This window comes from Artemia sp. Qi Xiang Cuo, chromosome 7, assembly GCF_049724085.1.
Source record: "Artemia sp. Qi Xiang Cuo chromosome 7, ASM4972408v1, whole genome shotgun sequence".
NCBI classification, from domain to species: Eukaryota; Metazoa; Arthropoda; class Branchiopoda; order Anostraca; family Artemiidae; genus Artemia; species Artemia sp. Qi Xiang Cuo.
In genome coordinates, this window is record NC_142800.1 from 45,048,576 (window position 1) to 45,069,277 (window position 20,702).

At 35.3% G+C, this 20,702-nt stretch overlaps 1 protein-coding gene across 1 annotated transcript in view; it reads left to right on the top strand.

Moving 5' to 3' along the window:
- Positions 1-19,342, top strand: part of oaf (BRICHOS-like domain-containing protein out at first) — a 37,082-nt gene extending 17,740 nt beyond the window's left edge. The window contains exons 2-5 of the mRNA XM_089092304.1: positions 1,899-2,012; positions 14,158-14,328; positions 15,998-16,178; positions 17,780-19,342. Of these exons, the coding sequence (XP_088948430.1) occupies positions 1,899-2,012; positions 14,158-14,328; positions 15,998-16,178; positions 17,780-18,057 (744 nt within the window). The 3' untranslated portion in view covers positions 18,058-19,342. The remainder of the gene's footprint in view (positions 1-1,898; positions 2,013-14,157; positions 14,329-15,997; positions 16,179-17,779) is intronic.
- Positions 19,343-20,702: the final 1,360 nt, after the last annotated feature.

The following is a 20,702-nucleotide window of genomic DNA, read 5'->3' on the forward strand; positions in this document are numbered from 1 at the left end:
AATGGGACAGCACATTTTTTTCCATGTTTTCTCCTATTCTGCCCTCTTTCCTTTGGTTTCCTCATAATTACTTTGTAGTCCCAAATTTCCATGGGGGGGGGGGGGCATGGCCCCCCTGCCGGCACCCATGAGCCTACTCCAAAGTTTATACAACCACTCCTTCCATAAAAATCTGATATGTCCCTGTGGCATAACTTACAACACTTGCCCCCAGGCTCTGGGAGGTTTTGTTGACCCTTTTTAGCTGATCTTCGGACTATTTAGAATAAAATGATTATCTACAAATTTTTAATGGATGCATTCAGGGAAAAGAGGGTGTAGGGGGTGTTAGTTGCCCCCAATTACTATTGACTCTTAAAAGGGCATTTGAACATCCAATTCCAAATTGAATGAGCCTTCTCTGAAGCTATTCGCCCACTTCTCCCACCTGGGTGTGAGTTTGTGTGATTGTGAGCCCCCCTGTGAGTGTCAAAGTTTATGCACTCTCTCCTTCAATAAAAAAAATCATATGCCTCGGGGGCATAACTTACAGTCCTTACCCTGGCTCTGGGGGGGTGCGTCAACCCTGGAGGCATTTTTATAGGATCTTTGGATGATATAACAATATGGCTATCTCAAATATTTGATCAGATGCATTTGGGGAAAAGAGGGCACGAGGCGCTAGTTGTCCTCTAATCACTTTTGACTCTTAAAAAGGGAACTAGGAAACTTTTAATTTCCAGTCAAATGAACCTCCTATAAAGTTTGCAACTATCCCTTTCATAATAATCTGCTATGCCGTCAGGGCGTGACTTACAACACTTGCCCCTGAGCTCTGGGAAATTTTGTCATCCTGCAGTTATTGTTATATGGTCTTTAGACTATTTTGAACAAAATGGGTTTCTCAAATTTCAATGGATGCGTTTGGGGAAAAGAAGGTTGTGGGGAGGGGGGCTAGTTGCCCTCCAATCACTTTTGACTCTCGAAAAGGACACTAGAACTTCCAATTTCCAATCAATTGAGCCTACTACAAAGTTTATCTGACCACCCCATTCCATAAAAACCTTATATACCCCTCGTGCATAGCTTACAATACTTGCCCCTGGGGTCTGGGGGGGGGTGTGTTGACCCCATAGTTTTTGTTATATGATTTTTGGTCTTTTTTGAACAAAATTGCTACCTCAAAATTTTGATTAGACGTATTTGGGGAAAAGAGGGCGTAGGAGGGATGGGGCTAGGCCTAGTTGCCCTCCAATCACTCTTGACTCTTAAAGTGGGTATTAGAATGTCCGATTTTTAATTCAATAAACCCCCTCCTAAGCTTACACAACTACCCCTTCCACATGAAGTGCCTCTGGAAATAAATAATAATAAAACATAAAAAATTGAAGCCTTTTGGCCTTTACTATAGGCAATGCTATAGCTCTGATGGCCTAGTTGCATAGTTTTGGGTAAATGTCTAGAAGGGCTGCGCATTTATAGTAGTGCCAGGGATTTATTGGTTGCACATTTTTGCTATTCTGTTTCAAATCAGAATGGATTAAAGCAATTTGCTGTTCTAACTAATTTATTCTGAGTTGGCTGTCGTAAGAAATAGGTTAGGGATTGAATTCAGTATTTTATTGAACTTCTATTCAAATCGCCGATTTTTGTATAAATCTTATTTTTCTTCAGCTGTGCTAGCTTTTTCGTTCTTTCTTGATATGCTAGGTATTGTGTATATTCTTAGTTATGTGCATTTTAAGTAGGGGGAAGAAGCTAACACATTTTCTAGGTAGCTGTGTTTTGATGCTGATACTTGGCAGGAAGAAATGTCATTTACTTTAAACGAATCCACAAGCCTTCACCCCATCTTGAAAGATTTCCTCTTGAAAGAATCTGTTGAAACAATTGAAATGACATTACAGTTTTACTTTCAGGAGCATGATGTGGTGAGAGAGACCTTTGCATCAAACATAACTGATGGCACTGTAATCCTCAATTTAAAAAAGTTGGATGGAACACTGATAACCCACATACAAAATTTCTTTGATGTAGGTATTTATATCTTACATTGATGTATAATACTTTACAAATATGTTTTGTCTCATCTTTATTACGTGCTTTACACTAAAATTGAGTTACAGTTAAAACTAATAATAATAAAAAGTATTTTTGAAATAAATTAAGAATTTGCTATTTTCTAGAAATGTTTTTTTTTTATCTTTTTATCCCATGAGCGTGTTTTTAGCGGTGTCCGATGTATTCCTCCCAAAGTTCCCCCGTGGCAAGTTACTCCCTGGAAAATTCCCCCTACATGTGAATTTTTAGCAGCCAAACAGAAAGTAAGGCAAATAAAAAGAATGAAGAAAAAATCGATTGTGGAATATTCTACCTATATTGCAAAATGCAGGTAGAATATATGGTGTAGAATATCTAGGTAAAATATCCTGTAGTATTTAGTTTTATTTCGTTTAGTTATTTTTTTCGTGTTTTGGGGGGTGTATGGTTAGTATCAGGGGCGTCACTAGGCGGGGGGCAAGGGGGGACTCCCCCTAGAGGACTTCAGAAAGGACTTGTCGGGCAAAGCCCAACAAAAGTCACTATCTTTCGGCGCGAAGTGAAGCTCCTGGAAGGGATTTCGTCGGGCAGAGCCCGACGAAACTTACTACTTTATGTGCGCGAAGTCAACAGAAACCTATTGTCCCCCTAAAAAACGACTAGTCGACTGGAGCCCTACGAAACTTGGTATTTTGTCGGTCCAATGTAATGTCATAACAGGCTTTCGTCGGGTGAAAAACAACAAAATTTACTGTTTCATCTGCGCAAAGTCGACAAAAACCTATTGCCCCCCTAGAAAACGACTTGTTGAGCCAAACCCTACAAAACTTGATGTATAGTCGGTCCAATCTAATGTCATTAAAGACTTCCGTCGGGCAAAGGACTATGAAATTTACTGCTTAAACTCGCAAAGTCAACAAAAACTTAATATTTTGTCGGTCCATTACAATGTCATGAAAAGCTTCCGTTGGACAAAGACGACGAAATTGACTACTCCATCTGCGCGAAGTTGGCAGAAACCAACTTGCCACCTAGAAAACGACTTGTCGGGTGGAGCCTTGAAAAAACCTGATATTTTTCAATGCGTTGGATAGCTCAACAATTCTAGTGGCTTTACTGAGAAGAAACATGTTGGGAAATACGTTTCCCTTGTAACTGAACCACCGTGCAACTGAACCCCAAGCAACTGAACCACCGTGCAACTGAACCACCGTACAACTGAACCACCGTGCAACTGAGCCCCCATGCAACTGAACCCTCAAGCAACTGAACCCTCGTGCAACTGAACCCTCATGCAAATGAACCCCCTTTAACTGAACCCTTGTGTAACTCAACTCCCGTGCAACTCAACCTCATTTAACTGAACCCCCGTGTAACTGAGCCGCCATGTAACTGAACCCCCGTGCAAGTGAACCACCCTACAACTGGACCACCATGAAGCTAAACCACCGTGTGACTGAACCACCATGCAACTGAAACTTCGTGCAACTCAACCCCCGGACTTACAGTGGGTAAAACACAAGTTAGAATGTTTACATGTTCAACCTTGTTGGAATTTTTTTTTTTTTAAGTCTTTATATAAATTACTGTCAAGATGGTTTATAAAAATGATCTGTTTTGTTGTGACAAAAACAAACAAAATTGGACGTCATAAACTTTTAAATCCAGGTTTATTTCTCTTTTTTATGTCTGTTAATGGGGGTTCCATCACCCTGTCACTTTCTACGGGTCTAAACGTTTACCCCCCTCCCTCGCGGCAAATTTCCCTTCCTCCACCCACGGAAACCCCATCACCTGGAAAATACCCCCATTGCGGAAATTATGGTTTTCAAAATTTAAAAATCTTCTTTGAGTCGTGTTATTTTTTAAGTTTTAATTGAGAAGTTCTAAGGGAAGTGGAAAAGTGGAATTTATGTGCAAATCTTGCCCCCCCTCCTCCGTGCAAATACTTTCTTTTCATAAAAGATCTTCCAGCCAACCCCCACACAAAAAAATTCCGTATGTTTCCCAATGACAAACACTATCTATAAGCAATAGACAAATCACAAAAAAACTTAAAAAGGAACTAAAACCTCTGCAATGGGGTTATCTGATTGTTTTGTAGCTAGAAAGAGAGGGAGATACCTCAAAGGGTGCATTTTGATACCAAAACATCTCAGCTGAGCCTTCAAATAAATACAGAATCAGATCTAAGGGAGAGACAACAGGAGGATGGAGGTACAAATTGTTTGATAATCCCCAGGCATTTCTAGTCTTTTTTTTATAAGACGAAAGTGATTGGAGACTAACCAACCGCAAGAGGTATTTTTTTGGGGGGGGGGTGGGGAGATTTCCCACGGGTAGTTATTTTCTGGGAGGGGGTATTTTCTGTGGGGTATTATTCTCCGCGGGGTATTTTCCTTAAGGGATGTTTTGTGGGGGGGGGGGGGGGATAAACGGTGGCTCTCACCGTCTACATACTGTAATTTTTTTTACCACTGCTTATTTTGTTGTTTTCACTTTGTGGTATTTTCTACGCTCGTAGTTGTTTATCGTTTGGTTTGAAAAAGGTTAATTACCTGCTTCGGTGGAGCCGACACAAGCTACTTTCTCTTTGTGTTTGGGGACTTTTGGTTTGATTTTTTTTTCTTACGTAGATGTATCAGGCCTTTCCTGAACGATGAGTAATAAAAATCTGTGCTGAAAATATCGGAACTTTGAGAATTTAGATAAAAAAAAAAATCACTTTTTGTTGCGCTTTCTTTAAATTAATTAAAAAATTCTTTCGAAAGCAATTTTTCAAACAAAAAAAAAGCGCCATATTAAACCAAAGACTAGCATAAATAAATTCCTATAATAATTCAAACCGAAAATGATAAGACACAACGGTACTGTTTCGTTTAATGGTACACAACGGCTATAGACAGTCGAAGGAATGCCGTGATGGAGACCCGTAAGCGGGTAACTGTTATCTAAATTAATTAAAAAAAACTTTCTGAAAATAACTTTTTCAACTAAAAGTAAAGGCCATTTTAAACTTGAGCTCAGTAGATACAAATACCTTTTAAAATTCAAACTTAAAACGACTAGAAATTACTATTAAAGAATAAATGAAACCCAAAACGAACAGAAATTAAATAAACATAGCAAAAACATGCAACAAGTAATAATATAAATGAATAAATAGATCTTAAACCGAGTAATGCTTAGATTGAATATGAAAATCAAGCTTCAACCGAAAAAAGAAATATTTTCTTATTAAAGTATAAATTAAACTAAAAAAGAACAGAAATAAAAAAAACAATCAATGCAAACAAAAATACAATAGATATTAATGTAAATTAATAAATAAATCTTAAAACGAGTGAAACTTAAATTGAATATGGAAATCAAGCTTGAAACGAACAAAAATCACTGCAAACAAAATTTTGGGTATCACCTCCTTCTCTCACTGTAGAAGTCTAAAACCTACAGCGTCATTGGCCCTTTACTGAAAACCAATTTTATGACAAATATTCTCTTTTGTACTTAATATTGAAAATAAGCATTAAAATTATAATAACATTTTGAACTGATGAACTTTCAGCAATTAATATTATTATACATCAAATATCTAGTTTAATTTATTAGCTCTTTTTAAAGTTGTTCAAGACGGATATAGTTTCACTACAAACAAGTGTTTGGATACTGCCTCATTTCCTAACTGTAAATAAAAACCAAAAGCCTACTGCATCATTGGCGCTTAACTGAAACCGGATTATATTACAAATATTTTATTTCACAGTTCTTACAGCATTGAAAATAAAAATACAATTACAGTGAAATAAATCCTTGAACTGATGGATCTTTCAACAATTAATATCATTATGCATCAAATATTCAGTTTGATGTTGTTTATACTTTCCAAGACTGTTCAAGACGCATATAGTTTTTAGTAAAGCGCCAATGACGCCGTAGGTTTTAGACTTTTACAGTGAGAGAAGGAGGTCATACCCAAACTCTTGTCTGTAGTGATTTTGTTCGTTCCAAGGTAGATTTGCATATTCAATTACATTTTTATTTGTTTTAAGATTTGTATATTCATTTACATTAATATCTATTGTATTTTTGCTTTCATTGATTGTTTATTTAATTTTTGTTCGTTTTTAGTTTAATTTTTGCTTTAATATTAAATTATTTTTTTTCGTTATAAGCTTGATTTTCATATTCAGTCTAAGCATTACTTGCTTTAAGATCTATTTATTCATTTATATTGTTACTTGTTGTATGTTTTTGCTATAATTGTTTATTTAATTTCTGTTCGTTTTGGGTTTCATTTATTCTTTAATAATAATTTCTGGTCTTTTTGAGTTTGAATTTTAACAGCTATCTCTATTTGATGATCTTAAGTTTAAAATGGCCTTAACTTCTCTTGGAAGAACTTCTTTTTTGGAAAGTTTTTATAATTGATTTTGTTTGTTTTGATTGCAAAAAGTTTTTAGTTTTAAAAAATTCATTATTTCAAAATCAAACTGAAAACAAAAATCAAATATTCATCAAAGTATCAAAACTGGTGTCAAAGTAACAATATCAAAGTGAAAAAATGGGTTTGTGGCAACCTCTGAGTTTTTATTATCTGATGTTTGAACTATTTTTAACAAAATGACTATCTCAAAATTTTTATCGGATGGGTTTGGGGAAAAAGGGCGTGGGGGGTTTCTAATTAACCGTCGGTCTCTTTTGACTCTTTAAAGTGAACTATAACTTTCTATTTCCAATCAAATTAGTACTCTCTGAAGTTTATACGAGTATCCCTTCTATAAAAACCATATATATCCCCAGAGTATAACTACAATGCCTGTCCCTGGGCCCTGGAGGGTTGTGTCGACCCCGGAGTTTTATTAACTTTTGACCCTTAAAAAGGGCACTAGAGCTCTCGATTTCCAATCGAATGAGCCATCTTTGAAGTTTCTACGACGATTCCTTTTATATGAAGTGCCTCTGGGGAAAAAATATTAATAAATAAAAGTTGCTTCTGATACTTAGGATATTGCAGTACATGCCAATGAGCTGGAACCCACGCAAGAAGTGAAGTTTGGTTAATGCTAATGAAATAAAACAAAATAGGATGAAAATAAAATAGTTTAGAAACAAATTTTGGCTGTATTTATTTGCACATTAGGGGTGGGGGGTAAAGCATAGTATATATAAAATACGCAACATAACCTAGGTACCTTCCCCCTTCCTAAACCCCCAAAGAACAAAAGTTTAAATATTGTAAACGCAATGACAAACCCCGGCCTCCAATTCAATTCTCAATTGAAAGAAACCTGTTTGACTAGTTCCTTAAGCATCTTTCCTATGTAATATATCGCTTGTATTCCAACGAGGTGACAAGTACCGACATTGCTTTTTTACCCTTTCAAAAAACTGTGTGAAAATAATATTTTTGTTTAATTAAAACATCCTCGAAAGGTTCCTTAAAAATCTCACTTTAACACTCTTAGCGTTATTAGTTTCAGTAACCGTAGTAGTAATATTAGTAGCATGTACATGGAACCTTCTGGCTAGTTTGAAGTCCCTCACCCACAACTTATCCTGAAAGGTCTAACTTGTTAATGGAAGCCGTTCTTGAGATATTTCTGTGTAATCCTTTTAAGAATGTGCAATCACATAGTCAATTTGATTCAATTCAATATCCGCCGAAATATTCCTTGACAGCCTCACCTTAATACCCTTAGCTTGCGTATTAGCAGTACTAGAATTAGTAGCAGTATGCACATAGCATCTTTTATTTTCTTCAACACACCAAACTGTTTCTAGGATATTGCTGATGCGTCCTTTGGCAACCTGTATACAGATGGCGTGATGGGATTCAGTTCACCTTCCGCCCTCAATATTCCCTGAAAATTTCACCTTTACACCGTACATTACCGTTAGGTACAGGTGTAATGGTATTCCCAGAAATAAAGTTAGTAGTAGTATGAATAGTAATAGCACTAGTACTAGAAGCAGCAGTAGTATTAACATATTGCCTTTTGGTCAGCTGAAGATTCCTCTCATCAAGGTCTAGAAGTTTCAACTTAGTGCAATTAGCTGTTGCTATCCCATTGCCGATATATCCTTTTGATAACCTATATGTTTATGTAGTTGCTTAATTTTCATCTTGATACTTTTAGCTTACAAGTGGTTGCAACAGAAGTAGCAGTCGAACTAGTAGTAGTAGTAGTTGTCTTAGTAGCAGTAATAGTAAATGTAATCAAAATAGTAATAGCATTAGCAGTAGCGTGCACAGGGCCAGATTTAAAACTTTGACGCTTAAGAACCAAGCGTTTTTGTTGCTCCATTTTTGCAAGATTTTCGGGGTTATTCCCAAAAATTAGGGGCTCATAGAAGCAATTAACAGAACACAACTGATGAGCGAAAAGTGATGAAAGAGAGGGGTGATACCGAATTCTCAGCTACCATTCTTGGAAGACATCTGACAGTTTATAAGTGACCATGGAATTCCTGTGTTGTTTTAAAGTCACTTTTCTGTGAATAGGCAGCGTGGTGGCAGAGTGCAACTGGCGACGATAAATCACATCAGTCCAGTTTTTGTCAGTAAAAAATTACTCGCCCCTAGGTCCGGGCCTAGGGATCTTGTGGTATATCCAGGCCTGAGTGTGCACATATTTCCTTTTGGTGAATTGACTTTCCCTTTAAGCACTCTCTAAAAGCTCCAACTTAATACACAAATCCCTTTTTGAGGTACGCCATTTTGAAAATCTGCATACACATAGTGTCTTTTGATTTAGTTCAAGTTCCACCTCAAATACCCCATTCTGTCAGATTTTCAACTTGATTAGCGTAGCCTTAATAGTGCTAGTTTAATAGTAGCAGAGGTCGTAGTAGGAGCAGTAGTAGTAATAATAGTGTTGAATTGGTAGTAGTAGCAATAGTAGTAGCAGCAGTATTAATAACAGTAGTAGCAGGTAGATGCTACTAAATAAGTAGTAGTAGCAACAGTAGTAGCAGCAGTATTAATAACAGTAGTAGCAGGTAGATGCTACTAAATTGCTGATACACCTGTATCAGCAATTTGTATGTTATTGCAAGTTACCAATTGTTAAAATTTAAAGTTTTTATAGAAGGGATGGTCGTAAAAACTTTGAAGGAGGCTCATTCGATTGGAAATTGATAGTTCAAGTTCAATTTTGAAGAATCAAAGGTAATCACAGGATAATCAGCCTTTCCCTCTTAACCGACATCTCCCCCCCCCCCAAATACATCCGATCAAAATAAAAATAAACATTTTGTTCAAAAGAGTCTGAAAATCAACTCCCCCTGCCTTTGGGGTTAACAACCCCACCAGCAGCATCTGGGGCAAGGGATTTAATTTATTATTGTTGCTAATCGATAAAAAAACAGTTTTACGTATACAAATCGGGTTATTACCTTTGGGGGGAGGGGGGGGGCTCATTCTAATGGAAATCAACATTTCCAGTTCGCACTAGTTAAGAGTTAAAAGTGATAGGATGGATTCCACCCCACACTATTTTTCCTCAAATAAATCCGATCTAAATTTTGGGACGGCCATTTTATTTAAAACAGTTTAAAGGTTAAATAACTATACCATAGTTAAATAACTATTCCATAGTTAAATAACTATGGTTCATAACCCTATTGTGTTTTACCCGATGTAAGTACGGTGGTTCAGTTGCACGAGGGTTCAGTTACGCGAGGGTTCGGTTGCACGGTGGTTCAGATGCACGGTGGTTCAGACGCGCGGTGGTTCAGTTCCACGGTGATTCGGTTGCACGGTGATTCAGTTGTACGGTGGTTCAGTTGCACGGGGGTTCAGTTGCACGGGGGTTCAGTTACATGGGGGTTTAGTTAAATCGGGTTGAGTTGCACGGGGGTTTAGTTACGCGAGGGTTTAGTTAAATGGGGTTCAGTTACACGGTGGTCCAGTTACATGAGGGTTCAGTTGCACGGGGGTTCGGTTATATGGGGTTCAGTTGCACGGTAGTTCAGTTACACGGTGGTTCAGTTACACGCACACCGGGAAATATTGTTGTTTCTTTTCAAAATGTCAGAAAAAGCTAACATATTTTGCTAATATGCAAAATATAATAAGGTTATGCTATGCTTATTTAGGACTAGACCTCTTTCGCTTGTTCTCAAAAGCCCTATAACAAATCATTTGACCGAGGGTATGAAGAATTAAAACTGCAAGGGAAAGAAACAAGTTTTAATTCTAGATTCGATATTTTGCTTCTTGGCGACGTTGTACTTATTTTAAGACTTCCTGTGACAAAAAAAAGAGAAGGCAGGAAGCCCATTAACCTGCGTTGTAATGCTACTCCAAATGAAAATTCTGTAATATATACACACGTCGAAATAAATTCAAACCAAACCGGTTTGTCAAGAGTGACGAAAGTTTACAGGGAATCAAGTTTCTCAGGGATCTAGGAATTACAATTTGAATTAGTGCAATTCTGCATTTGTACCTAGAGGGACGCTTGGAGCACTATTTTTTTTTTTTTTTTTTATCATCAGTAAATGAAAATTTTTGCAGAACAAATAAAAAGATCCAGAACTAGAATAAAGGTCGTGTGTGAAGTTCAATCAATCAATCACGTTTATTATTACGCCAAAATATCCAAAACAATAGCTCTGGCATGTCAGAAAAAAAAACGAAAAAAAACGACGTTAATCACTGTGACATGTTATTATAATGTTTACAAAAGTGTGGCACAAAAGAACGATCAGATTGCACACTACAATAATCCGGAGGAGACTTGAATTTTTCTTTCCTCTAATGTGACCCCCGGGTGGGGTATGGATTTTTAGGAGCTGGCTGCAACTCTGACAGGATGCTACGAAAAAGATCCGACGACAGGCAGGACCTCCCAAAAGTCATGAGCAACTCTTGTCGCCTGACAGATAGTGTATTCAGGCCTAGTGATTTCACTCTCCTCATATGATCTATTTTCGTGCCCAAGGATGATTATCGAGATACTCACATTCTAAAGCAGCATAGTGAGGAACTGAAAAACGGTACCAAAGCGAAGATTAGGCCAAACATTGTGCAAAAGACCTCTCTATTTGATATTCTAAAATGGTTAAGGGCAGGAAGCCCAAAGAAAACTGTAGAAGGCCCTGTCACGAGCGAAATTTATGCCGAACAGCAAGATAGCTTAGTGCAATTTAAGTCAACAGAAAGCTTAGAGTCTGTCTTCAGTGATGCCTCTTTTTTTAAGTGTTTTGCAGTCACAGCCACCTTGTTTCTCACGTTTTGACACTGCTAAAGATGTTTATCACAAAAGTTTAGCAGATGTACTAGTTGTAAGTACACGATTTGATAATATGGACTCTCAAATTCTGGGCAGAATCTTACTTTTAATGGGAAAATTTGATCAAGGAGCGTCAGTTTGTTAAAGGGTAGTAAATTTTATAAAATTTGATTGAAACACTCAATAATTTGTAATTGATAAACGTGGAAATGATAATAAGAATAGGGATAATTAAAAAATCTATCCTTAATTTTTGATTATTATAGTAAAAAGATGAGTTATCCTGAAGGGCAGTGAACATGTCCTTTTCATATGCAAACTTTTTGTATTTTTACTTAATTTAATTGTGTTTTTGTGAGTTAGAGGACAGTCCTGGTAAGCGGTCTTTCCTACAGGATTGGAGTATTGGAGCCGCGTAAGTTTTAGATATATTGCATTATACTTAAATATATATATATATATATATATATATATATATATATATATATATATATATATATATATATATATATATATATATATATATATATATATATATATATATATATATATATATATATATATATATATATATATATATATATATATATATATATATATATATATATATATATATATATATATATATATATATATATATATATATATATATATATATATATATATATATATATATATATATATGAAATAGCGGTATTACTATGCAGCGAATCTCTGCAAGTTTCAGCTTGCTCTCTTTTCCTCTTTTCTTTCGAGGTTTGCTTTAAAATGAAAGTGAACTGAACTAAAGCGTGCCAAATTGCCTACAAGAAGCAAAGAAGAATATAGTTTTTCCTTTCAAGTTTAATAGGTTATGACTAGGTTTCCTTATGAAAGTTTTTAATTTGTTTTGACCTTTTCAATTTTTTTCAAATGCGCGAAATAAATACAAACAAACAACTGTGGCGAAATCGAAGAAATATTTCAAACATCTCTTGAGAAAGTTCGTCCTGGTCCATCCTTAACAAATATTGGAGTCTGAATAGAAGAAGATGCGGCTGAAAAAATCAAAGTTACTTATCCTCTCAGGTCTGTCACTGTGGAATCTGGAGAAAAAAAAAAAAAAACATTGGATGATGTTTATGTTCAGAAATTGATCACGAAGAAACGGTAGGAATCGGCAATATCTTCGCTATTCTTTCTTGCATTATTGACTGTACCGTGGTAGCAAAAAAACAACTGGCAGTTGGAGTTAAGTTGGATTTCATCACTAACGAATTAGAAATTGCGCTAGACACAGGGCGACCAATCAGCGAATATGGAACTAGGCTTATTAGTCAGTCAGAGAAATTAATTCCTCAGAAAGTGTCAAGAATGGAAGGAGTAGACTCTGAAGCTGGAAAGTTTACAGCAAGCTGGAATCGTAAGATTATCAGTCGAGGACAATCTTGGGCTAAAAAAAAAATATTCAGACTCAAAAAAGCTGAAGCTTATCAAACTAGGACCATTTCAGCCAAAAATCAGTTTTCCAAAAAACGAGGAAATCTAACTCCAGAGTTCCAAACACCTGTTGCGGTTTGTTAAAAACTGGTGCAATGAGTACCCTCACCTAAAATATAATGTCGAGAAAGATTTAGCCTACTGCTTTGCCTGTTAGTTGTTTCCGACTGGACCTGGCTGCGAATACAGAAACAAAGATTCTTCATTTATAGAAGGAGCTAGAAACTGGCTCAAAATGCGAAGCAAGGGCGTCAGGGCTGAAGCGCTCCTCGCATACTTTCAATCAATGGTCACAAAGCTTAGTTAACAAGAGAAACTAATAAAAGATGTTGTGTCAGAAAAAGAAAGGGAAAGAGGGTGTCGCATTATATACATGTCGCTAGATTTTACCATCACCCTAGGTAAACAAGGGCTGGCATTTCGTGAGAAGAATAATTGACGGGGAAAATCACGTTGAGCTAGCCAATCTTCTTTCGAGACACAACATCGAACGAAAAACGAGATGAAGCCGAATGTCACCAGCTATCTGTCGGCTTGTAGCCAAAATAAATTAATTGTGAGTGTTCGAATAGAGCTAGTTAAAAAAAGGTAGCAGAAGTTAATGAAACCGATTTCTTTGGGATCTTCGCAGACGAAACACCCGCGGCCAGCCATGTACAGTGTTTAGCTGTAGGTGTTACGGTATATTGATAGAGAGGGAGCCGCTAAAGAGCGATTGTTCGTCCTTGTAGATTCTGAGTCAAAGAAAGGAGCCGATATAGCAGAAGAAATTCTAAGAGTTTTAAGAAAGGCTCCTATCAATGAAGGAAAACTGGCATTTCAATGCTACGATTTTGCAAGTAACTACGATTGTGCAAGTAACATAACCTTAAAATTATCAAGTAACATAGAAAATCAAGAGTATTATTTTATGACTGTACTTTAATTTTTGAAGCCAAATTCAATCAAGTAAATTAGCTAATTTTGGGTATAAAAATGAATTTTACATTTTTTTTTTTTTTTTACATGGCACTCAAAGAAATATGTCCTATTTGAAATTAGCTAATTTATTTGAGGGAATTTGACTTCAAAAATTAAAGTACAGTCATAAAATAATACACTTGATTTTCTATGTTACTTGATAATTTTAAGGAAATTAATGTTGTTCATGCTTTGCAGGTTACTCACATTTCTTTAATCACCAAGTTGCCCATTAATGCAAAAAAATAACTAGAAGTGACGAGGGGCACTGGTGTTTATAGTTCAAAATATTGTAAAGAGTATGACAGATACCATGAAATATTAACTAAGTGGTATATTGTGGGTTTTTGAGAAATGCGTCTCATCCGTAAATATTAACTCATTTGCTTACTAATTTGTTGCTTTATTGTCTAACACATGCGCACATGTTAGGTATTTACTTGCTTCATAATTTTTTTTTTAGGAAGTTCAAGTTATCAAGATGACTGTGCTTGGCAGTGAATATGTGGGTGAAGATTCGGACGTCGCATATTCTGTTTGTTTCGTCTTTAAACTCCCTGTCAAGAAAACAAACGAGATAGATGAAGAGACATATGAATACGTGGGTCCTGAAGCAATGGTCAAGCTAAGACAAGTAAAACACTTAGACACATTTATTATGCTTTAAACTTTTGAATTTCTTTACATAACGAAGTAGAATTATCCACTCGTGTTTTGCAATGAAGTGTCTTTTTATCCTGTGGTGGCTCAGTGGGTTTCACCTCAGATTGGTAGTACGGGCCCCAGAGATCGAATCCGGCTGTAGCAACATACTGCAGGGCTGATGCAAGGACTTCAGTTGTCAAGAAGTGTCGTTAAACCGATACAATACAGTACAATAATTATCCACGGCAGATGTAATGTTAACTTTTTTTTTTAATTCCGTGTTAGAGAGAACATTATTTTCTTTTTCTTTTCATTTGCTATGCTAAAAAGGTTTAACTTTCAATCGGGCTTCTTATGTAAAAAGAAAACAAAAATAAATTGTGAAGTGATTTGGCTTTAAATCATCATTTAAAGCCTGACTAATAAACTTTTTCTTTTGGATATAGTTCAACAATAAGCCATTCGAGTATATTGCAGATGTATTTCAAATGCGGATCAAGAATAGAAAAAATAAATTAGATAGACAGTCAAGGATCCCTTTTTCTTCAAAGCAGGGTTTGGACCTTTGATGTGGCTTTAGTGTGCCTTTTCAAGAGATTAGATGGGGTTCTACACGGGGACACAAATTAAGAGAATAGCTAACACTGTTGTTTGTGCACAAGCTATTACAGTTTCAGGATGTCAGGCCACCTCTACCGCCTGGTAGCAAAGCCAGCCCTGCCAGGTCTGGTGAATCAGCTTTACCAATAAAACAACTGATTTCAAAAAATCTCTTCCCAATTGCCTACATAGGTACTTTATTGTATCAATGGATTGTAAAAAAAAGAAAAAAATGTTTCTGAGTAATTGATTCTATTCATTTATCCGAACATGTCTTTCAAAATTCATGAATTTTAAAGCATTAGGTAGTCGCAATAACTCATTTCGCTTTTGCAGAATTTCAGTGTAGAAAATTTACCAAATTCGTAGTTTCAGTGATGGATTGTAAGGTTCTTGTAACTGAACTTTTTTTTGACTGAAAAAACTTAGTTTTGTAAAGAAGAGTCTTGTAAGTGATTGCTGGTAATCGTTTGTAATTACACTGATTGAAATTTATCACAGACGGAAATGTTCTAATATTAAAATTATATTTGTGTTTAATTGATGTTGAAAAACATTTGATTTTTACCGTTTTTGGGAAAGCCGTCTGGAAGCGAAATTGCTCGTCAAGTTCTATTTTCTCTTATTGATTGATAAAACATGTACTACCACATCCACATTAATAAAACATATTTCGTATAGCGCTTGTATTAAATATTTTATGCGTTGTGTATCTTTAGGTATGTTATTTGGAGACCAGACTCGTTGTGCCTTAGTTTTCCAGGAGACATAAACGAAGTTTTCCAATCAGCTATTGTACAGGGGAAGAAAGTTGCTGGTTTACCATAGGAAAAACTAAGGCCTCGGGAATCTGGTGTTCAAAGAGCGTTCTCAGTTCTCACTATACCAGTGTGTCCTCTATTCCTCCTCCAAAACCTGTAAAGACCACTTCAGAGTACAGTACATACCTGTGGGACCGACTTTTGAAATAATGTAGTACCAATGAGTAATGAACACTCTGGGTCGTTTAACATCAAATTGTTGGTATAAATGCGCCTTAAGTTTATTCTTAATTTTAGAAAAATCCCAGCGTTATTCGAGTGGCGGAAGAAGACAAAGGTATTGTTCATGCAGTATTCAACTCAGCGATTGACATTGCCAAAAGCCCCATCATTTCACAGTCAGTTTATCATAATTGTAGAGGTGGTGGTGAAGTTGTTTACTTAACGGAAGATGTCAAGGACGTTGCTTCTCTAAAAGGTTTGTTCTGCTTGATTCAAGGTTACTGTAAAGGTTTCATGTAAACATTACTTTAAAAAATATTTAGTAACTATTGTAAATTAGCATGATTTTAAATCCGACAAAGTATAAAAAGCATATTGTGACAATATACAGTTGCATTAGTTTCAAAACATGCAAGCAATAATGGAGATTCGAATACTTTCATTTGACATTAGTATGGCAAGCGATGGATCTTTTTCGATAATCCATGCTGTTTTAGGAATATAACACAAATCCTGGTGTTTTTGCTCGAAGAGAAGGGAAAACTCAAATTCTTCAATAATAATAATAAAAAAAAAAACGAGCACCATATGGCAAAATACTAAAAATATATGATTTTAACAACTGAAATAAAAGATTTAATTTTATTATTCTTTTTAATCTTTTTCCTTTTGCTTTACATTTGGAGAGAAAAAAAAAACATTTTAGCTAAAATTACCCAGTAAGTATATTTGTGCACCTTTTTAAACTAGTCTTAAGTTTTGCATACTAACCCAGATATTTTAAAATCAGCAAAATTTTTTTTTAAAACAAAATAATTTTCTTTGAGGTAATTTCATGTTAGATTGAAATAAATTTAGACCCTTACTTGAAATCTTGATTTTAAAATATTAAAACTAAGTTTGGTAATAATGTTTCTGGTCCTGCTATTTTAAACTGCATTGTGATTGGTGGTAGTAGTTTTTAACCTCTTTCTAAGCAATGTTAAAAAAGCACAACTATTTCTCTGATTAGTTATCTTTGATTTCAGTTAACTTATCCGATGCTTTTGTCCGCGGAAGTTTTCTGCTTGTCCGAGACGAATTCTGTCCAAGTCATGTATTCACTTTTTGATACATTTCAATACTATCTGATACTACGTGCTGTAGGTCTGTGGGCTATGTGCAAAAAGGTTTTTGGGCTGCGTGCTGTTTTAAATAAGCTCTCTTGCGACCATTTATTTTGTCTTCCGAACCAAATGGGTTTAAAAATTGAATGAAAAAGCAAAATTAAGAACGACGAACTTTAGAAATGACCATTTCTAATCACACACATCACATCATCGCATATATAATTTTCATCATACACACCGCAATAGCGATCTCCCTGGCTTCAAAAATTATAAGTTGGCCTAGAAAAACACAAATATTGAACTGTTAACGGTTTAGTCTCAGGGCTAAGTCTAAGTCTTAAACCAGATAAGACGCAGTGTGTGCTCTTGGTTCTATTTCAAACTTGAAAAATATAAGGCATATTCTTAGTGTTTTAGTGTTGATGACATATTTTCACTGATTAAGGTATACTTTGGCCAAACTGGACCCCCTCCCACTAGAAAGGCTTCCGAAAATCCTCATATTCTGTTTCTCCTCAGTTTCCTAAAATAGTCAGGAAAAAAAAGCCCTTGCTGATCTTTCTGGCCAATAAAAAGTATAGTTGTGAAATTATACAGTAAACTGGGACAGGCAAATATAAAAATGGCAGTGTACGCAGCATTATTCTCCGTTAAATCATTTTTCGAGGATTACTGTTTAAATCCTGTGTCAATTAAAGCTGTCTAGTTGAAACGTATTGAGACTCTTAATTGATTGAGTTTTTTTTAGATGCTGAAAATGCTTCTCAATTAGACGATGTAGTCCAGACAATTCCTGATATTCAGTCCTATCTATATTGTTCCTTAATTGACTCTGAAAATTTCCAACAACCCTGTCTGTGTCATTTGCGTGTATGCATACCATGGTATCCCTGTGGCTTAAAATTCTGCCAGACAACAGACAACAAAGGAAAGCAAACACAATATAGATGTGGAATTAAAACTTGTAAAAAGTGCTATTCTTTTGAATATTTGGCAGCAAGCAGATTATTATGTACGTGGAACTAGTTCGAATAAGGGCGTGACCTAGGTGTTGCTGTGGTACCTCTAGGATTTCGAAAACCAATAGGGGGCGAATTTTTTTTAAACCAGACTTGATAAATATTTATAGTTTTGAGCTTTCGCAGGAAATGAGGTAGCTCAATTGTATTATTTATTCACTTTATTTATGCAATGACTGAAAAGACTATTGGAGTAAAATGAGTTGAAAATTCTTTTAAGTTTGATTTGTGTATATATGTTGTTTACTAGTCATATTTCTGTTTTGTAACTTGCCATATGAAGCTTTATTGTTAGTATTTTATTTTCTCACCTCATGTTTAGCCAATGTGGTCTTGTAATTTATGTGCTCTGCCACTATTTATCTACACTTTAAACATGTTGTCTTTTATTTAATCAAATGTTTCGTAGGTATACTCCAAGTGCATAAAACCTTGGGACAACAGATATAATCAGAGCATCTTATTGTTAATGATTTCATGCAGAGTTGCACTACTCTCAGACATCCTGATTTTGAACAACCCCAGATGTTTGAACTGGAAATACTGTGTAATTCAGAGCTTAGCTCTGAGAATAAAATTTGTTAATTGATTATCTATTGTCGTACATAGCGTTAAAGAGATTCTTGAATAAACTAGGGTTTTGGTTAATCTGCATTTTGATGAATCCATCTGTTCTATCTAATTAAATATTTTTTTTTAATCGTTCGTGACTGTTTTATTTAAAGATACGGTCATTGGATTCCACAACTGCTTTTACAGCTGCTGCTAAAGCCAAGATATGGTTTTTTTAATTTGTGTCTTGTGACTCCTTTACAAGTTATGAATCGTCTTTCTGTTCAGGAATAAGGTCCATTGACTCTTTGACAATTATGTGCAAAAAAAAAACAACAACAAACAAACTGTAGCACTTCAGATGTTGACGCTGAATAAAGCAGTATAGTGAATAGTTTAGAGCAATTAATAGGTAGGAGAATTCTTTTCCTTCTTATTTTAATTGTTGATTCCTACGGTGAGCTATCCTTGTTTCCAGTGTGTATCTACCGAGTGTCCATTTTTTTTAGCAATAAACATGACAAAATATCATTGTTTTTGGTCGGATGGGTTAGTCGGGACAAAGTAAAATATATAGATCGCCATGAAAAAGCTGGTGGCGAAAATTTTATAGTATAAGGTTCTTTGTCATCAAAAGTCATGTTTTTTTTGTGTATTTTCCTTGGGGAAACATCATCTGTTTTAATTGTATTTGTTATATACTAATATTAAATTTCTTTATTTATTGAAATTCCTTAGTTAAAATTCAAGGAACTTTTATAATCTCCCATGTGAATGTTTGCTTATGTGTGAGCAAAGATCACTGGCTTATTCTGCCTCAAATAGTAAGAGCATGTCCATTGATTATGTTAGGTAAAAAAAAAAAAAAAAAAAAAAAAAAAAAAAAAAAAAAAACACAAAGAACAAACAACTGTTTCTTCAAACCAGATTTTGACCCAACACACTTAAATCCAGAAGTCGTCAATAATAACAATTATAAGAATCAATTTTGATACACAGTGCACTTTGTGACTTATTACTTTCAAAAAATACTTTTATAGTCAATTAAGATGGCAATCTGTAGTCCCACCAAGGGGCTTGAAGTATCAACATTGATTGTAGCCTAGGCTCAGTGTTTCAACAAATACTCCAACTATTAAGTATTATTTTCTTCCAGTTTTGTACGTATCTCGACAAATGCTTCAAATATTAATTATTGATTATTTTCAAGTTTGTACTTAAGTATAAGATAATTTAGACAACTAATCTTGGGTGCGTAATGGTAGGGTGGGGTGCCACAGGTATTTGCAGGCCTGCCAATCTCTGGAAAAAATTTTGCGAGCAACCATGCCAAGACCAGTAGTTGTCTAAACTAAATATGTTGTAGAATGAATAATATTAAACTCTTTAATAGTGAGAAATGAAAATAATATGGCTAAAATATGTATAAGAATAAATGAATATAGATATAAAGTATTGAATTAAAACTATGTAATAAAATATCCTGTGGTGTGTGGCTTCGAAAATCCAAGCTCTTCTCACAGCAATTGTCAAAAGTCACATCAAAAAAACAATATTAATTTCTAAATAGAGTTCAATAGAAAATGATGTCCATTGGATAGAGCTATTATGATTAACATTATTTTAGGATTAACATTATGTAGATGCCTTAGAAATGCCATATTACCTTGGTGTTTGGACAGCTTACCCACGAGAAAAGAAGAAATATCTGGATGGATTTCTCAGTATTCACACGATTTCCATTAAATCTGAATCCTGCCAACTCAAGGCTAGGTTTAAGACAGATTTCACCCTAATATTTACTTATTTTTTTTTTTAGTTTTCGGATCCCAGCTTTTGGAAACGCCAACTATAGTTACAGCTATCAAACCAGAGGTTCCTCAACAATTTCTTGTTTGAGAAAAACTGTATCCTCGAGTTAAAGCAAAAACAAAAACCAACAAACAGGCTGCTTCAAAAACGGGGGGAAAAGTCACAGATCTGCTGATAGTACTTATATTGACTCTGAAATTTGGCCGCGTCAAATAATTCTGAATGTCTAGATCCCTTAGACCCCGATATCTTAAATGAAACTAGAATATTCAGTTTTTGAAATATCTC